Below are 23757 nucleotides of genomic sequence, written 5' to 3' on the forward strand. Positions count from 1 at the left end.
CTTCTTACCCACCGGGGCCACCTTTTGCGGACGAAGTACATTTCCTTCACCTTATCGATGGAAACAAGGAAGTTGAAAAGTTCTTGACGGTGTACGGACCGGTGGTACGGTGGTTGCTTTGGCTGTGTGCCCTATGCTATCGATTTATGTATAATGTACTCGGTGGTAACAACCACCGACTCACAGCATTATTTCCCCGTGAGCTGTCGGGCGGGTCCCCTACCTACGTTAAAGCAAAAGTAATGTACGCTGATAGCGCAAATACAAGACAAACATCGCCTAGGGTTCGTATATTGTGGCACAAAAAGCACCGACAGCATGTTTTATTTGCCCGTCGTTGCCTGTGCATGTTTGATGGAGAATTGTATATAAATCAAAAGTAAATACGCGTGAGTGGAAACAGAGCCACCGGTAGTAGCTGCTCTCCCGGTGATGCAAAACGTTGAACGCACAATTTACATCATGCGAAATCGTTCCTTAAACCTTCAGTTCACTCATAGTACTTCAATAAGTTTTTGTGTAATCATTTTCGTATCGAATTTCCCAACGTTCATGCTAAGACGGTCCCAAGTGTTTGTTCCATTCCTTCAAATAGAAATACAATTGTCCATTTCAAACAATCTCAACTCCATCAGGATAATCCGCACAACAACCCTTATCATAAATGGATTATGTCTCTTTTCGTTTCATTTTGCTTCGTTTAACTTTACTTCGATTGGGATGGAAGGGAAAAAAGAGGAAAATGCAACACACCGCTTAAGTTCGGTAGATTTTTCCGATGGAGAAAAACGAAGAATGGACGACCGGACACGGTTGCATTATTTCATAAAAAAAACACTCACTTGAGAAGAAAAGGACCTCCGAGCGAAGGTATAAAAGTAAGCAATCAGAATGGTTTCTCGGGTTTATGGTGGAAATGTGTGGGTTTGGTCTGATTGTTTTGGTAAAAAAAAAGTAAAATCCCCCGCGATATCCGTGTGCCAAGAGCTGTCCTTGCACAACATCGGTCAGCCGATACTAACACAGATGCAACGAAAAAACGCATCAGCTGTTCGTTCAGTCGTACGGCGCCCGGTGAGTTGTGAAAGTCCTCGTTGTTGCGTCCTCGCATGTTACACTAGCGAGTTGGCTAAAACGGTAACGGATCAGTTGTATCATCCTCGTCAGTGCCATGTCCCTTTGGTCCCCACTGGGCTGTGTTCGGTTCCATGTTCGTGTAGACGGTCGAGCGGTCGGTTCCTGGCAGGGATCACGAAATGTCAGTAAATGTGGGAGCGTCAGAACCGTGACCGTCCGAGAACCGACGCGACAGACATCAAACCAGTAATGAGGAGAGGGAGTGGGTTTGCGTAAGTCACCCTTCCCCACATCCACTGGGAAATATGTAAAACGCACACACACACACGCTCGCACATTGTATGCTATATCCATGTTTGGAAGCACCGTTTAAACCATCGTTCGACCCCGAGATTCAAATATCAACGCCAATCCACCATCCTCCTGTTGGGTGGAGGGACTGATGATTATATTAAAAAATGGATCCTTCCATTGCCGTGCCAGCTTCCTCGCTCACTTGCCTTCCATCGCCATCGCCAGTCACAAAGACTTTACCCCCGTACCCTAGCGTGTTGGTAATAGGTCCCGAATGGATTACTAAAATTACTTATCCCGAGTTTAATTCCCCGAATATCGTAATCATTCTTGCACGTAACACAAAACACGTGTGTGAGCACAGCTGCGGTGTGTATGATGAAACAAGGATGGCGGAAAGGGAAATGGGGATAGTTGCGGGGTTAAAATTTTACTCCTTCTCCTTCCTCGCGTTCCCTAGCTGCTGCCTCTCGCCGCCGAGCCTTTGCAATGTTGTTAGACAAGACAGGATCGCAGCGGAGGGTGGTTGTCTTCGCACTCGACGTCAAACGTTCTTTTGTTGTCGATTACTACCACTATGCTGTTGGCCGACGTCCTCCTGCTTGTGTCACCACCACGAGCTCGTAGTTCTATCTTTGCTGCCTTGGGAAAGGAAGGCGCGTGTGCGCTCGCTCTCGCCCCCTCAAATGGCCCCAAAAGCGTGAGGACAAAACGAATGTGTGCGAATCTGGGTACTTCAATGCTGCGCGAGACACCACCACGCACACACACATACATACACATAAACACATGCATATCGCTCTATAAGAAGGGCGAGTGTAGTGTACAGGACGAGACTGAAGAGACTCTCAGAATGGATGGCCCGTGAGAAGGAGGACTGTTTTTGGGGTCTCGGGAGGAGCCGGCATTATTGTACATATGCTCCTCTGTTCTGGCAGTCATTTTCTCACAAATAAACACACACACATATCAAGAGTCGAGTTCATGGAGTGTGTGTATGTATGTGTGTGTTGGTAAGGTTAAAGGATAATAAAACCCGGAAAGAAACAGCTGTGGCCAGTGGCGGGTGGAGCTTCGCTGCCATCGACGCGGGAGGTCTACGGGCGCTCTTAACGCCTGTGTGAGCGCGCGTGTGCTCGGGTGCTCCTCCAGCGAAGTGGGACGGCAGCGGGCAAGGTGGGCGTTCGGTGGGTGTGCGGGGGGGCACACGATCGGTTTTTGTGGCCGGCGGCGTTGTGGTGCTTTTTTGTCGAGTGCAGTCGGTGTCGGGTTTCTGGTACGTTTAGGTGGTGCTGTGCTCCGGCATTTTGCCCTGTGCCGCGGTACGTATTTTCAGTGTAGATTAGAAGCAGGTTGTGCTTTGGGTTGTGTTGTGGCCGAGACTTTGAGCTTCTTCCACGCTCCATCGGCCAGGTGCTGCTGATGTAATAATAAGAGACCAATAACACTTGCTAGCTAGAGGCGTGAAGGCGGCGTGCCTGTTCGTTTGATGATTCGTCACCGAATTGAAAGTTCTACACCCTTCAATCCAATCGAATCGTTGTGGTGGTGGGCGGTATTGCTACCCCGGTAATAGTTGGGTGGAAATTATCCATCAACTGGACGGAATTTATTGACAGTGATTATCCAGCCGGCGGGTTCTCGAGTTCGATCGTCGCGAGCCGGAGTCTATATGAAATAGTGGACAACATAAACCACAGCACGGACAATAAAAATGGCGCAACAATGGAGGAGTATCTAGAACGATTTCACCCCCCCCCCCCCGGCCAGCTTACACACACGTCGTCGCCGGACGATGGAGAAATGGTTTATCGATCCGACTGCCCGACCATAAGTGCAACTCACTCTCTCTCTCTCTCTCCTCCGTGTACACTATACTTTCCGCAGTGTGGAAGCGTTGAATTACTTTTGAAGTTTCTCGCGGCTTTGTGCACTGTCCAAATGGCGGTGGAGTGGGGAGTAGAATGCCATTAGCATAAGCTCTCCTATCTGTCGCGTCCGGGGGCGAGCAGAAAGCGAGGATTGCGAGGGTGCTATCGGCTGCAGGAGACGTAAAAATCATTTGTGGTAGATAAGCGAGAAAACCACCCCTTTTTTCGAACTGAACTGGTTTCCCGGAAGTGACTGGGTGAGGAAGGAGGGTGGTTGTGAATGTGAGATGTGTCACGGAATTTAATCCCCACCGATAACGGCATGGTGAAATAATAAAAGGGCGTACCTTAAGTGCGTATGCGCTGCGCCAATTCAAGCCCGATGGTTCGCTGCAATGATTCGTTGATTAATGCGCTTCCGGGGAGGCCTAGTATCAAACCAACCAACCAACCGAGGGCGGATTACAATATCAGTTGCAGTGCAATTCATTGAATCATTTTAATCTGCCGTTGGATTTAGCACAATTGATTGTTTACATAATTAAACCGAAAACAAAAGGCTTTCTCGCCAATGCTTAATGGAAGCTTAAAGTTTAATTGATTGATGTTTGTTAATATGAAAAATGTATTTGTTATGCTACTCACTTATTGATTGTTGAATAGTTCGTTCACATTAATTTTATCCATAATTAGACCACAAAGGAACAAAGGGGGAGGAAACAATCCATTCCAGACATCGGTATGCCATCATTAATGTAAGGTCAAGTATAAATGTTAATCAAACACCAGTCGCATTCAACTTGACGTGTACGTCAGCAAGGCCTCCAAAACAGAGATAATGGTAGAGAAAGAGAGAGGGAGGAAGAGAAAGAGAGAACGGTACCGTACGAAAGGCATTATTAATTTTACGACGTTCCCGGTTGCTGCTAACCTTTGCACCTTAGAATCAATTTCGTTTCCAAAACGAAAAACGCTGACACCTCCCATCCTCCCTCCCTGTCCGCCGGTAAGCAGCATTGTGGTGCAATTTGTTTCTTGTGTTGTCGCTGCCGTTGTTCCTACCCTTTGCTCCCCGTTGCCCACACCTCAGTCTCTGCAGGTGGTTTGCCCGAACATAAATTCCATTGCTTGACGCCGTCTGTCACATTTCCCAAGCACAGCACAGTGGAGCAGTCTGTGAAAAGCGCTGCTGTGTTTGTGTGTGTGTGTGTGTGTGCTATCTTGTTCCACCAACCCGCCAATACCACACTCCACTCCCGCTAAAGGTTTGCCACGAACGCGTCACTACTCTCGATGATGCTCCTTTTTCCAGCTCTGGGCCCTTATCTCTTTGTGCCCCCTGGCGGTCGACTCAAATGCTTTAAAATGATCTTTTTTTTGTTCTTTTCTTCGAGACGCTTCTGTAGTGCTTCCCGAAGGGGGGAAACAACAACATCACGCACACGATAGGGCATGGTACAATGGTGCAAGGTCTTTTGGTGCCCAGGAAAAGATCCGTCGCTCGATCGGTCTTATCCCAATGCACTGCCCGCTCACCCTTGAGTCGAGCGTGATTTTACTACAAACACGAAGCAGCCGGCCGCCGTTCAAGATGCTTTGAAGAGTGTGTGAGTGTGTGTATGTGTTTGTGTGAAAAGGCCAAGACTAAAAACAACGGGATGAAAAATCGCTTCCAGTCAACATAAGTGAACTTGATTAATTGATGAAGATAAGCACTGGGAAAGCGAAGGAAAGCAAAATACGCAGCTGAGAGTGGGAGCTACTGCTCTGCGCTGCACCACCCGTCCGCCCTCTGTCGTAGCCCAGCACCCACCAAGGGAAGGAATCGTAATTCTCTGCCTGTCCCCCTCCCGGTAAAGAACGGTGATCCACACGGAAAGATAGATCGATTGCAGGAGGCGAAAGAACAGCCGGCAAATTACGCCTAATGTCTTCCCACAGCGTGCGTCGGAAGATCCTGTTAAGGGGATTTCACGTTCGGAAGAAAGTTTTTTTTTATTATCTTCTTGCTTCTTTTTCTTACTTTCATCTTTCCCTCTCTTCGCGTCCCATCCCATTCTACGGATGAGGTTTCGTCAGTCAGAACGGTGGTACCGGGCACAGAATAGCGACCGACCGACCCCTAAACACGTGTGTGCCTGCTTCATCATGGCGGCCAGGTTTTCCGCTGTGTAGCATCTGTGTTTCTGTGTGTGTGCCTTGCGTTCATAAGCAAAATGACGTCAGCATTTTCTTGGTGCACACAGCATTTCGCATAAATATCCCATTTCGCCAAGATACGGCACGCTGACGTCCGTCCGAACGAGTGAAGGGAGGAGCTGGAGAGGCACGTCCTTTCACCGTATCCCTCCCCACACGACCCGAACGATATGTGCCAATTCTAATGAATCTCGTAATGCGCACTGTAAACAAAAGCTCTACCAGCATGATATATCGGTAACGAAGGGGTAAGGGGGCGGAAAGGAAGCTAACCAATAATGCATCGTTGGTTTGGCCGCTTCCTCATTTGCTCCTCGCTTCCCCTTCCCGCTGCCGGATGTCTTTCCGAAGGTTCACATGCGATGGAGACGCCCGGTACCGCAGACGTGTGAGCAAATCACATAAACAAACAATTTTCGCTACGAACGTGCGTCGTCTTGCTGTTGGCGAAAAAGAACAGTGTCAGCTTGATTGTTGCTGAGAAAAAACGGGGATGGAACAAAATGTCTCTTCTTTATACTCCGAAGTGTATTATTTCAAGCAACATGGTTATTTTTAACAATCGTAAAATGGGAACTTAATTATGAATCTGCCGACTAGCAGACCTGGAAACATGGTATTAGTGCTATAAAAAGCAACTCATTTTTAAAGCTTTTATTGATTAATTTATATTTCCTCTTTGCCATTTACTTACTGCGGACCGTATCGTACGTGTGTCTGTATGGCCATGCTTAATAGCCATCTAAGTTCGTGCGTCGTTGTTTGCTGTTTCATAATTTGTGATTATAGTGGCCATTCTTTGTAAGTGGGTTTAGTATGGTTGCTCCTCCTATCTAACACTAAAGCCACTGTCGAAAATGCTGTAAGCAATAACTTAACCATCCCGTAGCGATATTCGTAAAGTTAAAACTCGCTTGAGAGTCACAAAGATTCGCTTTTTGTGTGGGTGTTTTTTTGTTCATCTCCTCGTAAACATTGCAAAACCAGAGATTCTGATTTTCTTCATGTCGGTACGCGTATGTGTGTCTGTGTGTGCATGTGTGCTTATCGTTGTGTTACCTAGCTCAGCCGAGAAGATAATAGCTAAGGGTCATCCTTGGTGGCGCCATACTATATCGACCAATCTTTGAAGACGGTGTTTTCGTGTTCTCAAACACAGCCGTAACAGCAACAACAAAAACGGCCGGCAAGCGCGGCAACGAAAAAATAAACTCAATTTTTGTCCTCTCCCCTCAACGCGGGGGTTGGGACAACCTGTGGTGAAGTAATGTGTTTTTCTTCGCCGGCGTACCGCACCCGGCTACCGTTGGGGCCGGTTCCGCTCGGTCCAATCGGTATCGGATGGCTTTAAGAAGCGCATGATCTTTACCGTCCGGCACGACATCTCACACGGGCGGCATCACCGATGCCCTCGCCCCACCCGGATTCACCCGGATTACCATTATCGGTCACGCCGATGGTCGTACGAAAAGCTTTTAATAAATGTTATAGGATTTAACGAAGAGACGCTACCGTAGCAAGGAGACCCACATGCTTCGGGCATGATTCTTTGTGGCTCAGCATGTGCGTACGACGTCCACGCGCCAAAAGATCCGTGTAGCGCTCCGGCACTAAGCTGTTCGGTTTTTGTTTTTCCTTCTTTTTTGCGGTAGGACTGGGGCGGGGACACAACCGTGTGTGGCGAAAGGATTACTGGAGTATGGGATATCAATGTTTTGCTTGCTGTGAACACCACAGGGTGAACGCGATGCGACGGAGTTCTTGCTTTTGTGTGTAAAGGTGACGTGTTTGTGTATGGTTTCAAGACGTTAGTTTAAGTCTTTTGTAGTAGGTGGCTCGTTTCGGGCATTCAGATGTTTGGAGATGAGTTCACCCATGAAATGTTGTTTTATAAACTCTTGGGCACGAGTTTGAACCTTAATTGTACGCCTCCAAGTTTAATATTCATACACGACTTGTTAAGGATTACATTTGACCTCGGTTTCGGTATGCCTTATCTGTGTTTTTATATAAGCTTAACAATCGATAAGATTTTTATGCTATCAATTCTGTTTATTATAGCCTACTCTGGATTATTAATGGATGGAAATCATTTCCAAGTAGTTTAATTTGAACTAGCAAAAGAAATCAGTGATCAATTTATTTTCGTGGGTGCTTATTACTATGGGTCATCAAATAAGTCACTGAAAGTCAAGCCCAATAGTGGTATAGGCAAGCCTTGACCGACAACGGTTGTTGTGCCAAAGAAAAAGAAGAAGAATAAGTTATAATTTATTTGTTTATTTATTTATCTACCAACATATGTGTCTTGCTCTCTTGAGGTTGAGACACACTGAGTACCTAATAGCTATCCTACACCTAATCCTTAAATAATATGCAGTATAAAGGCCGGGGGACACTATCCGTACTCGCTAGTGTAATTTCAATTTTCACTAGCGCATCTGGCGGCGGCTGGTGGAAGCTTATTTCGGTTCGGTATCGAGGGAATGGTTATGACGGATCTCTAAATTAAGTAGTATTTTCATCGTTTTTTTTACGCAAAACTGGCTGAAATACTTAAACAACATATTCATACATCAATTACAAACCTTTTCCATTCCAGTTTATGTTAAAAACATGGGAAAATAACATATTTTCCGAAGCGGCCAAAGCCAAATTGTTTCGCAAAATGCTTTGGTCAGCCGCCGCCAGATGCACTAGTGAAAATCGAAATTACACTAGCGAGTACGGACAATGTCCCCCGGCCTTAAGTAATAATCATTCGTCTGCATCTGCTATAAGCAAGTTCATGCAAAAACAAGAAGCAATCGGATGCAGCAGCACCTACATCATCTTGTATTCGACTGTACGAAGAAGAAGTAGAATTTCTAATAACGATTTCGAGGTCACGATCAGCAAGAGTTCAGACGCAACTTGGAGCTCGGAGAGAGTGTTTAATTATGAACAAATGTAGTAATTAGCAATGGGCGGTGTGGAAGCAAGATACTGTTTCTTACCGTTCGAGCGAAGAGTTGCCGAGATGAGGGAACGTTGAGGGAGCGGGAGAGAGCGATTGTTTATCGTTTATGCGCATACAACTTTGCACAACCACTCTCGAGGCGATTTGCTTTCGAACGCTGACGGTCGGTTACGGTTAGCTACTTCTGTACCAAGAAACAAACACGATCTCAAATTCCTGCAAACGAGTACTTCGAGTAATGTGGCTTACTTACGAAACAAGTGTGCTGTTGTTCTGTTGAAAAACTAAGTGCTTTTAGAATATACAACGGAATTTTATATCTTATTCGCTTCACACATATACGTTTTAAAATATAGTATGTTATCCACTCGTTATCGCTCTTGCTAATATGATTTTTCGTACTCATTCTTGTTTTGTTTCAGGTTCGATCATGTTTCACGTGCGTCGCCGACCCGCGGACTCGCAGCCGCGAAGACGGAAAAAGAAACCACTGGGCGTATCGAACGGTGGCAACAATATTGGCGGCGATCGCGAAGGCCCTATGCTGATCGAGATCACGCACAGCGGCGACGGTGGCCGGCGGGTGAAGCTGGGAAGCGAACCGATCGAGGTCGGGTCGGCCAACACTAATGCGCTGCAGCTGTTCGGTCCCTCCATCCAGGCGCGTCACTGTCTAATATCGATGCACGACGGTGTCTGTACCGTGACGCCCCTGCACGCCGACGGAACGACATTTGTCAACGGCCATCACATCCAGCAGCCAACGATACTGCACGTAAGTAGTAGTAAACGCCCGGCAGTAGTGCGTTTACTTATTTATCAACCAAAATGGTGTTCAATGTAATGGTAAAGGTTTGGAGAATTCGAAAGTGAATGTTGGCATAAAACGTGGCATTTAATGGTATACGAAGCTTCACTTAAAAGCTTTATATGCGCCGTTAATAGCTCATAACCATAACAATTTGCTCGTTTTTGAACAGTGAATAAAACTCTTCCTTCACAACACTTGGAGTGTGCTGTGTAAGCGGTGTTGAATGATTATACGGTTGAGATGCAAAATCATCCCGTGCAACCGATCTCGTCTTAAATACACATCAACGATTTAATTTACATTAAGCATCATCAACCAAATTCCAAGTTCAGCTCTATTCCCCCTCCCGCTGCCTTTCACTCTCCGAGCATCATTTCTCGCATCCATTAATGCCAGTTGATCCCCGGATCAGGACGAGAATAAATCATTGATGAAATGGATGGTCTCACAGTGTGATGCAGCTGGGAGGACGATCCCTACGTTCCTATTCGAAGAAACTCAACGGATGTTAAACATTGTAGAAGGCGGCAGATGGCATGGCGTTGGTGTGTGCGGTGGTGTGACAGATACTAAGATGACTGTAGTAGCACAGCGGCAGTACCTTTTTGTTAATCCCACCTTTTCGTTAGTGATCAACCAAAACCCGGGAGCGCGAGACGGGGACTGTACACTGTGATCGAATGCGAAAAATCCCTCCTCGAGCCTTCTCCCTTTTTGCTGGAAATTGCTCGATTGGAAGATAATCTATCGCTTAAGCGTTTCACGTTGCATGTGGGACCATTCAACCGATGTTTTCCCCTTTTTGTTTTGCTACCGGTCGGCTGCGATTTGTTCTACCGACAGTGTTTGCAAAGGATTACCATTCTTCTTCCTCTTCGACTTCTTTTGCCATCTCGCGTCGTCTGTCGAGTGTGGCAAGGGTTTGATCTGATTGAATATTCCATTCCCGATGCCGCCTCGTTGCTCTCCAAAAGCATCTGGTAGACGATGTGCGAACGGTTGTGAAAGATCGGACCAAAGACCGATGATATTACTTCGCACACGGGATACGCTCTGCTACCTGTGCCTTGGAACTGGCGCAGAGAAGTGTGCTGGTGGTGGCGTTAAATAATTTATATCGATGATTATGGTTCAGCGTGACGTGGCGTGGCGATGGCGAAGACCGGTGTTGTGGATATGGTTTCGCAGTTAATAGTGCGCTTCGGTTCTATCTCGCACGATATTTCTGTAAATGGACGCGCGGGATGAAAGGTTAGAGTTCACCGATAGACACACGGACAAGAAAAGAAAAAACATTTCCTTGCTGTCTTATCAACCCCAATCGTCCACATTCCCGGGACGTTGTGATTGAGTTATATTTTATCTGTATTTATTATGCAAATAAACCCAAATCCGTCGGAGGAGTGAATTTATTGATGATAGAATTTGCCTCCCGTGAGTGTTTTTGGTTACATCACTGCTCAGACGCTTGGAAACAGTATAACGGGTACAGGGTTTCCTCGCTTTCCTTGGGTCCCTTTGCCGAATCGTTGCTAAGCAATGCCAAGACTGCGGCATGATTATTGCGTTGATGATACCTTAATTCATAGGACGCAATGCCGAATCTGTAGCACTTTTCTCGCAACATACATTTGTACACTCAGGACACGCGGTTTGATATATTATTTATATGTAGAACCCTTGTGTACATAAGTTGGAATGATGATGATACAGGGTTTACCTAGCCAATCCGGCATTGTCAAAGCGTTATCGGTCGACGTAAATACTTTTTCGGGCGTCGTAAACCCTCAATTGGGCACTGTCATTTCTATTCGGGCCTTGTGAAGTATGAATCGGGCAAAGTACAGAATGAATTGGGCCTACTTTATATTTTGTTGCTTTCTAGCTGTAAAACAATACTTTTTTGCTAGTAGTTGAACTGATATGTATGAAAATTCACTATTTTTAAGTTTAATCACATAACAAATTATTCAAATTCCTTTTTTAAATTTTTTAATTCAAACCCGTACAATGCAATTTGGGTTTATATTTTTTTAAAAATATAATATGTTTGGTGATTTAATTAGGTAAACATTTTAAAATAATATATAATAAGTTAAACAACATGCAAAATACGTATTTTTAATCAACTTGATAGATCAAACACACCGAAGCTACCGATTTAACACCTTCAAGAGTAGGACGCTTTCATTCTGTACTATGCCCGATTCATACTTCACAAGGCCCGAATAGAAATGACAGTGCCCAATTGAGGGTTTACGTCGCCCGAAAAAGTATTTACGGCGACCGATAACGCTTTGACGATGCCGGATTGGCTAGGTAAACCCTGTAATACATATCTGTCACATTGGCCGTCAAGTACCGTCGCGGTGGAATACATGAGCCGAGGTAAAATTAAACTTGTTCGAAGCTAATAAATCGACACTTGATCGTTCAGGCAAATCAGGTGGTGGAATAAAGATCATTTTGACAATTTGTAACGCTATGTCACGTCCCCGGGATTCAAACCATTGTTTATATTTTCCTGTTCATTCATTCGTGGTTTTTTACTTGTTTGTGGATTATGTCTACAACTTTTGTTGATTGAATGTACTTTTTCAACGTATTTTGAGCTTTGCGGATTCTTACTTAAAATTAAAATATAGATTGAACACAGGAATTGCAGCAAAAAATAATTAAAAGCGAGTGCTATTTCGTGAATGTACTTTAAAATTCACTATGTTTGCGACACATTTAAGGATATCAATTGATGAATCTTGTATATTATTTCTTTTCCCGGTCTTTCCTCGTTATCTATGTCACGCATATACGATTTAAGTGAACTTGGTACCCTGAAATTAAAATATCACCAATTAAAATATATGAAATATTGCAAGAGTATGATTTCAAAAGAGTTCGTCTATCATCAAAGTTTTCCAAACATCATGCCGCAGTCTGTTGCCATTGCTTAAAAATGATTCCCAACAGTCTTAGTATAATCTGAGAAACCCTGTAAAGCACGATGTGAATACAGGGGGAAACATTGACCTATTTCCTGTGCATGTTTTCCCGAGCGTGCGTCCAAAGTGCACCGGGAACGGAACAGCAGTAGCAACACCGGCACCATCATCAGCCGCCGTTAGGTTGTAGATTTTGATGCACTATTTTTAAACAACCACACAACTGAATGACACACTGTGGGTGAGGCTGTCTAAAAGGTAGCGAACAAAGTTTATCGAATGGTTTTATCCACTTTGTTCACTTTTCCTATGCTATACTACTGTACTCCGTGCTAATGCAAGGGCATTTGTGTTGTGCAGTTTGTACTCCAGCTTGACTTTACTAAAAATAAAACAAGCGTTGGCTTGCGTTTTGATAAAAGATTATTATGCCCTAATGCAGTATTGATGATGGGGCGTATTTTATTCGAGCTTGTGACATATTGTTTAAAGTTTCTATCGAGAAGATGAATAAATCTTCCTCAGAGTCTATCTACGTTCGATCACGATCACAATTTATCATCATGCAGTGCAATTTGGAAAACCGGTCGTGTGTCCAATCTGAGACGAACCGCAAGGCAAAAAATAGCACCGGTCATGCAATCGGAACAAAGACCCATAAAAAAAGTAAAATCGATCAAATATCCAAAAAGAAAACGAAAAAGATTGGAAAAAGGGTTGCGGACGTCGTAAAAAATTGTGGTTGCAGAAAATTAGAAAAGATTGCCCATTTGTTTGTTATCCAAGTTCTTTATCTTAGCTTTTTTGTTGCACCGTAGAAAATCGCAGGATAAATGGCGAACCACGGTTTCAAGTGTCTTCTCGACTCTGACCCTCTCGAGAAAAAAAGGGATAACCATTTTTCTCCGTGAATCATGAGTTTTTGTCAGTGTGGCCTCTCGCTTGAAAAATACGAAACACAACAAAAAAATGCACTTTGAAAAAGGTTAAACGTCGCACGATTCTTCGGCGTGTGGTTTGTTCTAGTACTGTAACGTGCCATCCTATTCAGTCGTGCGAAATAAACCAATTTGAGTGTGCCGCCCGTTTTGGATCGTTCTGGCGGGGAGCTTTTATTTTTATTTTTTATATTTTGTTGGTTAAATGTCTTTTCGATTACTTGCTAACCGAAGCGCATAGAACAACCCAGAAAGTCCGCTTCTGTCGCTCTCCGATCTTCGGTAAGAAAAAAAAGGTGTAAGACCCAGAACCTTGATGAGGTTTTCAGTCGGTGAAACTTTTAGAACCGTCCAGTAGTAGTAGTAGTGCTAGAGAGGTTGATGGCATGGTCTTCCTCTCGACGTGCTAGAAAATCCACCGACCGAGCATGAGGTCGAATGGCTCCGGATATGCCAACCAGAGGAGCTGATGATGATTAATAGTTTGCAATTTGCTGCTGCTGCAGCTTTGCCCTCCTGCGAAAGATTTGCAAGGGAAAGAAAATGGACGCATCTCTACCGTACCTGGCTGCATGTACCGCGCTGTTTTAGCCCTGCCGTTTACCATGCCTACGGAAGCGAGAAGGAGTAAAATGGATCGAAAAAAGGAGAGAAAAAGGATTAAAATTAAGCTTGCCTGGAATGTTCTACTCTTTCTCGCTCTCTAGTTGTAACTAGCAGTACGGTTGCGGACATGACGACGACGTCGATGTGTACGATACACCTTCCGTTTCGGAATGTTCCAGCACCATCAACCGTTGCTGGGCCGTTAAGCGTCACCTGGGACTTTAATTAAAAATCCTTGCTTCCCGAGAAGCGGTTACACGGACGAGTCCTTGAAATGGATGGATATTTCCCGTTCGCCGCCACAGAACATGGCTTAACAAATATTAAAGCAACATGGTGCGTTGGTTTGTGGTGCGGAAGTAATTGAAATCGAATAAACATTATGCACGGCAGGAAATGCAGACCGCTTTTTTGTGATGTAGTAATGCAAGAAATTATTAATTCACTACACTAATTTAGTGATTAGCTAACATTTACATTTTACAGCAGAAATCTTCCTACTGCGCTCTTTTCGTAATGTGTTTTGAATTGTTTTATGATTAAATTTTTCGCTCCACGGGATCCATTGAACACCAACTGGCGTAATGAGAAAATCATTTCGTAGCCATAAAAATGAAATCTCCTTCAAGGTTGTTCTGCGATTTTCGAAGCAAGACACCACTTACGGTGGTTGTTCCTGCGTAACACAGCAATTCATTCACCGGGTCACCGCTTTTTAGTAGTGTTTTTATTGCTCTCTTATCACCGTCTTCCGAAGGGGAGGTCCTTTTCGTCTAAAATATTTAATCTCATTGCTGCCAGGTACGGTACGGTCCCCGAAATTTTCCTGGCGTCCGACCCACCCGCGCTTTGGTGGTTCAAAAGTACTCATTTTCTGGCTCATGGTGTGTATGTATGTTTGTTCTTTCTCTTTCTTTACAGAATGGTTCGGTGGTCATGTTTGGCAGGGTTGCCTCGTACCGGTTCGTCGATTCACCCTCGGACGGGCGATACAATTTGGCCCTGTCTCAATCGCAGCTGGATTCGGCCTGTTTGTACGAAAGGTAAGTTCGGTCGTAAAAGCCTCTGGATGGGCCTTCAAATTAGCCTGACATTGGTCTGACGACGTAGTATCAACGGGTAGTCGTTAACTTGCCCAATTTATAGTGTTGGCACTGGCTTGATTTTGCAGCACACAGTTGTTGGTGCGTTTCTGCTTGCTTTTTAGACTTGGTTGGTTTTGTTTTTGTCGCCTGTTCTTCGTGTGTGTTATATTTGGCTTTTAATTAAACTATAGACAATTTCCCCCAAGCATATACATTACCTTTTTAACTGCATGTGCTCGCAATTGAGCAGTAAATTTATGGTTCAATTAATGTTTTTGTTCATGTGTGTCTGTCAGTGTCCATATCATGCTATCCCGCTACATGAAGTTCATTTAAGTTACTAATGTTTTATTTTATTTTATTTTTTCATTCTATGTATGTTCTGTTTTGTTTATTTTGTGGATTTATATATTATCATTTCGTTGCAATTGTCGTCATGTTATGTGTGTATGTGTGTTTTGTGTTGTTCGTACATCAAAACGCTGCGCTTCTCAATTACAAATGCTTTTCAAACAAACTCATCATGGAATTGCACACAAAATACACTGCCCTTTGCACAAAAAAACAAAAACACCCAAACATCGCAAACCCGTCACCGAACGAACGAATCAATCCAGCCGATCACCAACCTCGCCGACATCCTGGAACGACGAAGAAAGCCGTCCGATCAGCCCAATCAGCACGGTACAGATGGGTGGAAAGCTGCCGGGCGGAGGTGGTGGTGGCAGTTTTCTAGACGGCCCCATTGCCTCAACCAGTGCCGAAAGTGCAGCAGTAGGACAGCAACAGGCAAATGCGTTCGCGAAATCAGCATCGTTCGACATGCAATCGGCAACGGCGACCCAACCACATCCGCACATGCACCACCACCATCACCATCACCCGAGCGGTCTGCTCGTGACGGCACTGGACGGACCGGAAGCAATGGGTGCGGACGATACGGCCAGCTATAAAGGAGGCCACGCTGGTGGCACTAACGATCACAATGAGGGAGAACAGCAGCAGCACCATGCCGGAGGCGGCGGCCCACTCGGGGCCGGTAACGGTGGGGAAACCGAAACGAAATCTATTTCCAGCTTCAAATCAATTGGATCAACTGCCGACAGGTACTGTATATCTCCACACACATACACAAACAATCTTCCGCCGATGCTTCCAGAGTTCGGCCAAACAAACACGCACACTCACTACAGAAATTCAGAACACAGCTCACTGTTGTTTTATCGTTCATGCTTTGGCTTTTGCATTACACCAAATTTTGTCACTTTGTTATGACCGCTACTTGAGATGCAAATTTCGTGTTTGCTTCTTCGCCCGCGAGTATTTTTCCCCATTTTCTAATCCAACGTCCCCGTGCCATTTACTCTCCTGCAGGACGAGCACCTTTCCGAAGCTGCAACCATCGCACGCGGCCACTTCGATTTCGGGCGAGCCCGGTGGACAGGAACCAATTCTGCCGGCTGTGCTGGAGTTTCCGGAGCAAAACCAGGAACCGTTTCTGCAATCCGTCATCAGCGAGCTGGACGTGAACTCGCCAAACTTCAAGCTAGCGCCCGTGTATACGCTCTACCTGTGCGCTCGGTATCGCGCCTCGACGCACTACCGTCCGGACCTGCAGCCGACCGAGCGGGCCCACAAGCTGACCGTGTTTCTGCACCACGTAGCCAATCTGATCCAAAACGTTGTCCAGGAGCAGTACACCGATGCCAAAATACTGTCCTTCTGGATGGCCAACAGTTCCGAGTTTCTGCACTTTCTCAAATCGGACCGACACATCTCGGCGTTCAGCGTGCAGGCGCAGGAAGTGCTGGCGGAGAGCGTGCAGACGGCGTTCCGCAATCTCGTGTCGATATTTCACGTCGAGCTGTCCCAGACGCTGAACCAGTTTCTGTCGGAAAACATCGATCACGACTCAGCGGCCGGTCTGGTGCTGTCCGTGCTCGGCTCTGCGATGGCTCTGCTGCGCCGGTGTCGCGTCAATGCTGCCCTCACGATACAACTGTTTTCCCAGCTGTTCCACTACATCAACGTTGTGTGCTTCAACAAGGTAATGGTCACCCTTAGATTGTACGCTGTACCAAGAATGGGGCATTCTTTTATTGGATTACAAAGGCTTCATTTCTGATTAGTTGCTCTTTTGAGTAAAACAATTAAGCATCGTTCACGGTGCAATGCATCCGTGGGTGGTTTGACAGGGCTGCAATTAGCCAGTACCAGCCATTAATAAGATATTTTATCTTCCTTCCTTCTTTTTCCCGTTAGTTCGTCACTACTTCACACATGTGCACCAGCGCATGGGGAAAAGCCTTAAGCGAGCGTCTGTCGCTGTTAGAACTGTGGGCAGAGAAGCAAGGCCTCGAGCTGGCAGCCGACTGCCACCTAGCGAAGATAAACCAGTGCGCCCAGTTTCTGCAGGCTCCCAAAACGTCCGTCTCGGACGTGCAGCAGCTGGCATGCTCCTGCTTTCGACTGAACTCGCTGCAGATGGCCGCTTTGCTGTCGCAGGAAACAATTCCGCGCAATCTTATCGACACGGCGGTCCGGATGGCTGAATCCGTTGCCGACGAGTTGAGCCGTGCCGATGGGCGTGAGATACGGCTGGAAGAGTCGCCGGAACTGCCGCTCGCACTGCTGCTACCGGACGATGGGTTCAGCTGCGACGTGGTGCGGGGCATCCCGGCTGGGCTGGTCGACTTCCTGAACCCGTTCCAAATGGCCGGCTGGTGCCGATTGGCATCACAGCCGACGAGCATAGGCCTGTGGACGGTGTACATGCACCAGTTCAATCACGGCCGTTCGCCGAGTGTTATGTCCAGCAAGCTGCCACAGCCCGAAGTGCAGATAATCAAACTGCACAAAAATGCCAACGGAATGGGCCTGTCGATTGTGGCGGCAAAGGGCGCGGGCCAGGAACGGCTCGGCATTTATATCAAGTCGGTGGTCGGCGGTGGTGCCGCCGATCTGGACGGGCGGCTTCAGGCGGGCGATCAACTGCTGGAAGTCGACGGTCAAAGCCTGATCGGAATTACGCAAGAGCGCGCGGCAGATCATTTGGTGCGTACCGGACCGATTGTAACGCTGAAAGTAGCCAAGCAAGGTGCCATCTATCATGGATTAGCAACCCTTCTCCAGCAGCCAAGTCCCGTCATTCAGCGAGGTAAGCCTACACCGCTCGGTTAATGTACGAAGCTAGTTTACGGTACGACCGCGTTGACGAGCATCGTTGTACCGCGAAGTATTGTTTGTGCACGATTTTGCATTCAACCATGCAAAAGTAGCTGCAACGTAACTTCGTGGCACACCGATGAGTTAGAAAAAGTAATAGTGCTATTTAAATATGTTTTACTATAGTGCGTAACGTAATATGCTCTCTTATCGCTTGATACTTTCTCTCCCATTTCCAATTAATTATCTTGCTGCCCTGGATTGTGTCCCGGTTACATACGGAAACTTGTTTGGGACATGGTTTTAAATGGTAAAATCTTATATACTGGTGTTGTATGTGTTTACGTTACGGCTGTGATTGTATCTGTTAAATTTGTTTGTGAAACTGGTGGCAATATTTTACCGTTTGTGTGATCCTTTCTGCTGCTGTTTTATTATCTGCTATTTGTAAAATAACACAGAGATGGAAAACGAATTCAACTGCAATGTGTACGATAATGATGGCAATCATCGCTATCATTTCGGGCGCTCGAACGAGAGTCTCAATTTCTACGGATCCGGTGGCGGAAGCCATCAATCGCGCCGTGGATCGTTGCGCCGTCCGCTGTCCTCGGTGATGATGAACCATACCTACTCCACCCCATACCTGACGCAAAACGATGCGGCACACCGCCGCATGTCCAATCCAGACATCAGCCAGCGGCGTTACAGCTTATCGCTGTCGCACGAAGACATACTGTCCAACGATCAGCTTCAGCAAATCCATTTCGATCCCCGCTACCGGGACTGCCGATCGAGCAACAGCCTGAACAGCATCTACTACAATCAGCAGCGAAGCAGAAGCAATAGCCTAAACAGTATTGGCCGCATCGGCACCGGTATCAAACCGGTGCGGTACGATACGCCACCATCGATCTACGTCGAAGATTACGACTCGCGAAGCAATAGCCACAGCAGCCGGGAGATGATAAAAATCGAAGAGACGGCCGAGCCGGAAACGCCAGTCATCGAGGAGCGCAGACCGTCGTGCGTGTTCGAGATACGGATCGAGGCACCGTCGACCGAATCGAACCTATCCTTCGTGGCGGACGTGAACCTCGACGACATACCCTTCATTGACGAGGACGACGCCGACGAGGAGGATGCACCGGGATCGAGAAGCCGGGGTGCCGGCGACAGCAGCGGTGTAAACGTTTCGACGCAAACTGCCGCCGCCACCCCTTCGGTGGTGGTGAATCCACCGAGCAGCAGCAGCAGCACTGCGACGGCGGGCGTATCTACTAACCACAGTGTCAACAGCAATATTACTGCAGTAGGAGGGGGGCCTTTACCCAGCATTATGATCAACACGGCGAGTAGGCGAGGTAGCAATGCATCATGTCGTAAAACGGTTAGTTTCGACATAATTAACGATCGTCATCCTTACGATGATAGTGAGGAAGGAGACAGAGCGAATAGAAAGCAATACAATAATGGACAAAGCAATGTCGAGAACAATGTGGCGACCAACTTGCAGACTGATGCATGGTCTGCTGCCGCTGCTGTGCCGGCAAATTCCAGGGTATCAAATCGCTTGAACAACAACCAAATTTTTATCGACAATATTCCGGCGGAGCACTCGGAAGTTGCTACCTTCGTGGGGCCATTCCAGTCGGTGCTGCATAGTAGCGGCGGCATTGCGAAAGGATTCGATGGGATTGCTGGCGACGTGGAGAGCAACAATAATGGCCAAAGCGTCGAGGATCCGCACAACACGATAGCGAGGACGACGAATGCCACCGGCGGAGAGTCTAGAGCGCAGGAACGACCAATTGACACAATTAGGGATTACGTCGTTCGCCACTTTAGTGGGGCGGCGAATATCAATGTCAATAATAACTACTATTGCAGCAATAGCGTCGATAGACGACAACGAAATATTAAATTAGATAGCGATGACGAAACTACTACCACTAGCGTGTATCCCCAGGATGTGAGTACGCCCTCGGAGCAAGAGCCGCGCAAAAGCGGCAGCAACGGTGATGGCAGGCTGGTAGATAACCGAACGGGAGCTCATTTTCCAACCGATAGCAATTACGCATCTAGTGCCACGCTGGATAACGATCACTGTAATCTATTGCGAAACATTCAATTGCTCAAAGCCGAAGCGGCGTTTGTTGCGCCAGTGGAGCACAACGATAGCAACGGCGACCCCGGCAACAACGACCCTCATCACCACCATCATCCTCACCATCATCATCTTCACCATACGGGGCAAGGTGGTGCGAAAGGTACGGCGAGACAGCTTGTTCATTTCTTTCGAAACATGCTCCGTTAGGCGAGAGGAATGATCCACCAACTGTTCGGGCGTTCGATACTGAATTTTCCACTCCACTCGAATACACGTATCTCAAGCATGTGCAATGGTGCCGCTCTCTGTGTTCGGTCGGCCAGCGTGCGTCCGTTCCGCAAACGGGCGAGAGTTGTTTTTTTTTTGTGCCACGCGCGCAGCTCCTATTGTTCTATATGTTGGTTTTCTGCATTCGAACAGAAAAAAGCAAATGTTTTCGTTGCACGGTAAAAACGGCGTGACTAAATAGGATCTTTCGCTTATCCAATCGTGTCACGTACACGACGTATCCACTCGGCTTAAAACTCGTCCCCGACCATCGGGCTCCACCACTTCCGTTCTGCTTTGCCTCTGAGTAAGTGAGTCGCCAAACAGGGAATTTTGTGTTGGTGGCCATTTGTTTAAACCATTTTTGCACCCAGTTTACCACACTCGCTGTTTGCATTTGCTATGTTATTTCTTGTTCAATTTGATTGTTACCGTTTATATTGTTGTTATTGTACTTTCCGTGGAAACTTCGAAACAATGTTTTCCATTCAATATTTCATCCACTTCCAAATTCGTTCGTTTTCTATCTGCATTATGAGCTTCACAATTTTTCCTTAATGTTATAAGCATTTTCATACGTTGTTGTCTTATGGTGTGTGCATAGGCAAAACAAGTTCTCACACTTCCATGCATACTTGCGCATATCTTTTCTCCCAGAATGTCACGACTCTGCTACTTTGTATCGATTATGTTGCATGCTGTATCTATTAAATATTTAAATATGTTGATTAATCTGAACAAACGATATGTCATGCGCGTGTACGAAAGCATTGGCCTGAGAACAAAATCAATTTTCTTACACAGGCATACATGGTGTATGCAGTGCTAACGACATCATCCCCCCACAGCATTAATCTGACATGTTTGATGAGGACATACTTCGCATGACCGTACTACATTGGATATGCAGCCCTTCCCATCGGTGTCGCAATATGTGCGCTCCCTGCTTATAATTTTATTGCATTCTGTTATCCATCACCCAAGGGAACCAATCAAATTGGTCTGTACACTGCATTAATGTCTATTGTACTTCAAATGTGCGCATCCCATACGCTGCCTTCACACATTGATTACACACCTCGCATAACTCCTTCTTCGTGTGAATGTGAGCATATATATTGCGTTGTGAATGTGTGTGTGTGTATGTGTCTGTTCGTTACTCTTCAATTCCCATTACACTCTTACCACCTGTGTGCAATGCTCTTGCGTTGGCCTGAGCCGAAGAAAAAAAGCAATGCATTTCAGTACTCCATTTATGTATATTTCACTCATAAATCATACCCTTTTCAGTAAGCAAACCACCTGAAACGACATCATCATGTTTTGGAACCGCACCCGAAGAGATGAACACCTCTCATCCCGACGGGACGATCAAATTTGGGCAGGGCAAGGTAAAGGCGTTGACAAAGTTTTACGATTCCCTGAAGGATACGAATAACAATCCCATCAAGAAATATGCCAAACCGCATGATTGTACTGACTCGCCCGCGCGACACGTTCGGAAGTATGAAATCATCGAGCCGATGAACTGTCCGGATGACATCACAGCAAATCATCTATCAAAGGACGAAGAACGGCAGATTATGAATCAATTACAGCTGTGGAGTAAATTCGGCTCCGATAGTGAAGAATTACATCTAGCTCCTGTGTCGTCCTTCAGGCGCTCCCAGTCCTGTGACACACTATTGAACGATCCTCCCGAGGGAGAAGGAAACAATAACGTTGAGGAGCACTGTGAGCTTTCGTTCGAACGCTTGGACAGTGGGAACAATCCGTACGGCTGCAAGCGAACTGCAACTAAAGCCTCACCTAACTCAAGCGACCTGCACGCCGCCTACCACGGACTCCATCCACACACACTGCCCTCCGGGTTCCTGCTACGAAAGGTTAAAAAGTGTCATCCAAGCTGTAAAAACATCGAAAATCAAAAGGTGACATTGAGCTTCCTGTACGGTAGAAATTCACCCCCGGTTGAGCAGCAACAGCATCATCGTACCAGCTGTCCGGACTTGAGCAGCATACGTCAAACTCCGCGCCAACTCAAAAAGCAGCACAACATTCTGCGACTGCTGAAGCACATCAACAATAAGCTGGGCGACGCATCCGACAGTGAAAGCATGCCGCCGACCGCAAATGAGGAAGATAGTTGACCGGAATGTAATTTTGTGCACCACTCTTTTCAAACGTTTTCTTCCACATCTGTTGTTTGCTGGCTTGGAGCAGAAAAAGTAAAACCCACAGCACAAAGAGCAAGCTTTTCTCGCGAAAAGCTACACCACACGCCGTGCTTCACTTTTTTTCTACATTGCGTATACTCATCGCAGCATCGTAGTTATATTTACGTTAAATATTGTACTATCCGCGATAACGGAACTAGGCTACGCGACGCACAACAGTTTCTAGCTCAGTTGGTTGTTCTGGACTGAATTATTCGTTGATACTTTTATGAATTTTTAGTTTAGTGTTCGCCAAACTCTTTTTTCTTTCACATCTTTCACCTCTATTATAATGCCTAATGCCTTTTTGTTACCCCGTAGGACCAGTCATTTGATGGACTGGTTACAAAGTTTCGAACGCGCCACACTGATAAAAAGCTGAAAACCTTTTTATTTAATTTTCTTACTATTAATACACAACTTATTTTGTAGTTGATTTTGGCGGTAAATTGTTGAAGTAAACATAATTTTGATGAGCTGTTCATTATTTGTATTGCCTTGATAATTTCCCCGACTGTAAGAGACAGTTAATGTGATTCCATAATGTTCTGTTGCATGCCTTCAACTGCTTGAAAAGTTGCCGATAATAATTGAAAAATATCAACCGAAAAGAACCGTTTTGTAAACAATTGTATAATTGCACATCACATTATGTTTTCTTACAAATTTATTTCGATCTTTGAGTTTTATTTTAATGCATACACTGAGCGTGTTCTTTCGGTACGGCTTGTATTAACGATCGATTCTATTATATTACTCGCTCATGCAGGTGGTCGACGAATGTCCGAACGGGACATGACGCGGGTCGGTACGAGCAGTGGCGACATCAGCAAGCCACCAATGCCAGCATCATCCGCCGGACAGCAGTTATTAAATAGCAAATCCGTTCCAGCGTTGCACCATGTGGGCAATATTGGTAAGTAACGAAATGGAGAGCTCGCGCGGTGTCTGTGCCACCTAGCACCTACAGTAAACATTATTTACTGTTACTCGTTTCGCTCCATAAGGTTCTTCCGCGAATAAATCTCGTAGCATACATAACCTTGCCGGAGGTGGTGGTGTCGGAGGAGGAAGTGCTGGTGCGATCGGTACAGCAGGCAGCAGTCAAGATCAAGGATTCTATCAAAACCTTAGCGTATATAGAGCCCAAAATCAAAGCCATCCAAACCTTGGCGAACGGTACGTATGAAATTAAGCGGCATATTAGATGACAATTAGTT

The 23757-nt window shown here is 46.0% G+C and overlaps 1 protein-coding gene across 8 annotated transcripts in view; it reads left to right on the forward strand.

Moving 5' to 3' along the window:
* The window catches only part of LOC120953002 (afadin), a 63475-nt gene that overhangs the window by 34369 nt on the left and 5349 nt on the right, over positions 1-23757 (forward strand). For 7 of the 8 annotated variants that reach the window (XM_040372642.2, XM_040372644.2, XM_040372640.2 and 4 more), the window contains 7 exons: positions 8823-9175; positions 14616-14737; positions 15397-15885; positions 16154-16826; positions 17042-17936; positions 23307-23453; positions 23545-23716. In XM_040372642.2, coding sequence (XP_040228576.2) covers positions 8823-9175; positions 14616-14737; positions 15397-15885; positions 16154-16826; positions 17042-17936; positions 23307-23453; positions 23545-23716 — 2851 coding nt within the window. The remainder of the gene's footprint in view (positions 1-8822; positions 9176-14615; positions 14738-15396; positions 15886-16153; positions 16827-17041; positions 17937-23306; positions 23454-23544; positions 23717-23757) is intronic. The other variant, XM_040372645.2, reaches the window with a different exon arrangement.

This window comes from Anopheles coluzzii, chromosome 2 (genome assembly GCF_943734685.1).
Source record: "Anopheles coluzzii chromosome 2, AcolN3, whole genome shotgun sequence".
Lineage (NCBI taxonomy): Eukaryota > Metazoa > Arthropoda > Insecta > Diptera > Culicidae > Anopheles > Anopheles coluzzii.